Source organism: Aplysia californica, unplaced genomic scaffold (assembly GCF_000002075.1).
Source record: "Aplysia californica isolate F4 #8 unplaced genomic scaffold, AplCal3.0 scaffold00585, whole genome shotgun sequence".
Lineage (NCBI taxonomy): Eukaryota > Metazoa > Mollusca > Gastropoda > Aplysiida > Aplysiidae > Aplysia > Aplysia californica.
In genome coordinates, this window is record NW_004797855.1 from 301,234 (window position 1) to 304,511 (window position 3,278).

General features: G+C 41.0%; 1 protein-coding gene across 1 annotated transcript in view; it reads right to left on the bottom strand.

The window, feature by feature from the left end:
• The window catches only part of LOC101847901, a gene marked incomplete in the record, with an annotated part of 46,908 nt that overhangs the window by 32,801 nt on the left and 10,829 nt on the right, over nucleotides 1-3,278 (bottom strand). Inside the window, 2 exon segments of the mRNA XM_005107211.3 lie at nucleotides 124-230; nucleotides 2,919-3,073. Coding sequence (XP_005107268.2) covers nucleotides 124-230; nucleotides 2,919-3,073 — 262 coding nt within the window.

Below are 3,278 nucleotides of genomic sequence, written 5' to 3' on the forward strand. Positions count from 1 at the left end.
ACACACACACACACACACACACACACACTCACACACACACGCACACATACACACACACACACACACACACACACACGCAGACACACATTTAGTGCTCACACATGTACCCATGTTATAGCTTACCTGAATCATATCCAGCCAACTGTGCCAAAAAGACAGAAGCTTGCCCTGACAGCTTGGTCTGGTAGAACTCAGCTTGTCTCTGAAGATCACGTGGTATGGGGGACAGTCTAGAAGAACATACAAGGGATAATGACTGTACTTTGGTACTCTTAAATACATTACACCTTCATCGATCCGATTTAGATCATTTTGGAGTCGTGCTGCTCTGCTAATATCTGCCTGGACCAACCCAGTGGAACAGAAGAGATTAAATACAATTGCCGTCCATCAAGTAAAATAAGGATGTCTTTCAAATTGCCAATTGTATACATGCATCTTTTTTAAATATTAAAAATGTGTTAAAAATTTTTTTTAAAATACACACATATTAAGTAGTAACATAATCCAGCTTTTTACTCGAAGTGTCTCGATGAAGATAGATGCAATTTTAATTAATTTTTTTCCAGATTTCAACATAAATTAAGGACCACTTGCAAACACTCTGAGTGGCCTTCTTGGGTCGACCTGCACATGGGCGTTCTTGGACTGATCCAGTGACTTGATGGGGCTGCCTCAAGTGGACAATGGCAGAGTGTGACACTGCAAGCCTTCTAGCAACTTCTCGGGCTCAAACTCGATCCTGTATCCATGCCATAGCTCTAGCACGATCAAAGCCTCTCAAGTTTAGTCTCGGTGGCATGGTGATGTGATACTGGATTTTGCACAAACGGCCGTTTACATTGCCACCAAAACGAGCACAGTTCGAGTCCGTACGTCCATTTATGACGTGCACCAGAAATTTTAAATGAAGAATGCACACAAGTCGATAAAAAACAGCAAATCTGGCTAAAATTCCAGAGAACTTCCGTCCTGCACGTGGTGGTTTTGCCCCTTTAGAAGTCTTTGCAGTACGCATTGGTAACCCATTAACATTTTGAGAATAAAAAGATTTGAAACATTCCTTGCTGTCTTTTTTTTCTGAATTTTAAAAAATCAGGGCTGTCTGTCTGTCAAGGCGGTCCTTAACTTATGTTGAAATCTGTATATGTATTTTAGAAGCTTTTTGTGAAGACGCTTGCAAAAATACATCTTCTTTGACATGGGCTGCCCCCCCAAGAAAAAAAACACAACAACAACCCAACAACAAATAAATCCACAAAACAACAAAAACAAAAACAAAACAGCAAAACAAAACATACAAAAGCAACAATAGCAAAAAAACAAAAAAAAAAACAAGAGAAAAAAAAATCACAACTGTTTGGCCAATTACGAAAAGGCAAACGCTGTCATGAAGGCCTGAAGAATGGTTTCAAAAGCAGCCTCAATGGTTCCCTGAAAGCATTCAACTTCGTTCACAGAACACAGGGGCAGACTGTGCAGTACCACAGACGTCTTTGTTCAGTTTTCAGTACCACAGACCTCTTTGTTCAGTACCACAGACCTCTTTGTTCAGTACCACAGACCTCTTTGTTCAGTACCACAGACCTCTTTGTTCAGTACCACAGACCTCTTTGTTCAGTACCACAGACCTCTTTGTTCAGTACCACAGACCTCTTCGCGCAGTACCACAGACCTCGTTGTGCAGTACCAGCAGAATTTCTCCAGCTGAGCAGACCAGGATTCTCAGAAAGACTAGTCTCAAGTAAAGAGGTTTTATAATACTAGAGCTCGCAGCAGTGATGTCACACGTTTGAGGACATGGGGTTCTTCTTACCCTTATCGGCATGGCCGGCATACCCCCAGTTTACATGAACAATCTGAGCCCTCAGCCCGCTCCCCACGCGCTCTAGTACATGTATATTAAACACCATCCTGCCTCCCTATTTTAGTTCATGCCTGTAGATTTCCTCCAAGACCGCCGACACACCTCCACGTCGAAAAGTATTCACCCGTCTGTTGAACTGTGCACGTCTTGCCCTTGAGGTTCGTTTACGTAGGAGACATCACTGCAACGAAGTCTAGTACTAAATATAACCTCTTTGGTGTCAACAAATCTCCATAACTGCAGCCACTATCACCAGTTCGTGCGGTGAAAGAACTCTGCAGGCACATAATGTTCCCTTTATAGTCATAGAATAAGGATCGTTTGAGTTAAAGAGCAATATTTTCTTTTTTTTGGTTATGACTTATGACCATTTCCACCTGAGGTTTCGGACAAACTTCCTACCTTTTTTACGTTTGTGTTAACTCACATTATTTGTGTGTAAAGGGGAACAGCTTGAGAATCACAGCTACTGAAAAACGGTGTCTGCTTGATCTTTGTGGGTACACTTTTGTCAACTTTTAACTGACCCTCACGATCTCACCTTCACGTCTTAAAAACGTGGATTTGAACTGTATATTATGTTATACTCTACTGACAACTCCATGTGATGTTAGAAAATCGATTATTCCCTCCCCTCCCCCCTCCTGCTTGCAAAGAAATTAAAAATGAGTAGTTTAACTCTTTGAGGACGTAGCAGACACAGTCATATTATTATGTCCGATCAAAGGCAATGTTGCTGCACATTCTGAATCTCCATACACAAATCAGAGACATAATTTACCTATTCCAAAGTATTCATGTTTTTCCCTTGCCTCATTTAAGTTTTAGACAACAACAAAAGAAATGAAAAATCTACAGGAATAACGAAGCTGTGCCTCTTTAAAAAGATTACTCCAAAACAGCACGTTCTCAAGTTAAAGATATAGAGCACACAACAGTCGATAAACTGACTGACCCAGAAAAGGCAGCAAATTTACCCACCAAGTGATGTAATAGAATTGAAGTGACTGAGTCTGCCGGCCTCCAGATCATCTCCAAAAGTCAAACTCACCTCTCTAACGTAAGCATTGCAGCGATTCCGGAATAGAGAGGTTTTCTCAAGTCGCTCCAACTCGTCAGTTTCCAGTCAACATTCAAAGCCACCTTGATACGATCGTAGTCTATGTTGGGCACCGAGAGGGTGTTTTGATAGTCCTCCTGTGAGATCTATAAGTAATGAAATGAAAACGTTACTTTTCCTGTTCCATTGGAATTCATCTCTAAGCATTTTCAATATAATTACTATTAAGTTACTTGAGAATACAAAATGATCGAAAGGGAAATGAAACCTTGCACACTTTTCTGTCCTTTTGTTTTATTTTTGGGGTTCCTGTGTGTGTGTGTGTGTGTGTGTGTGTGTGTGTGTGTGTGT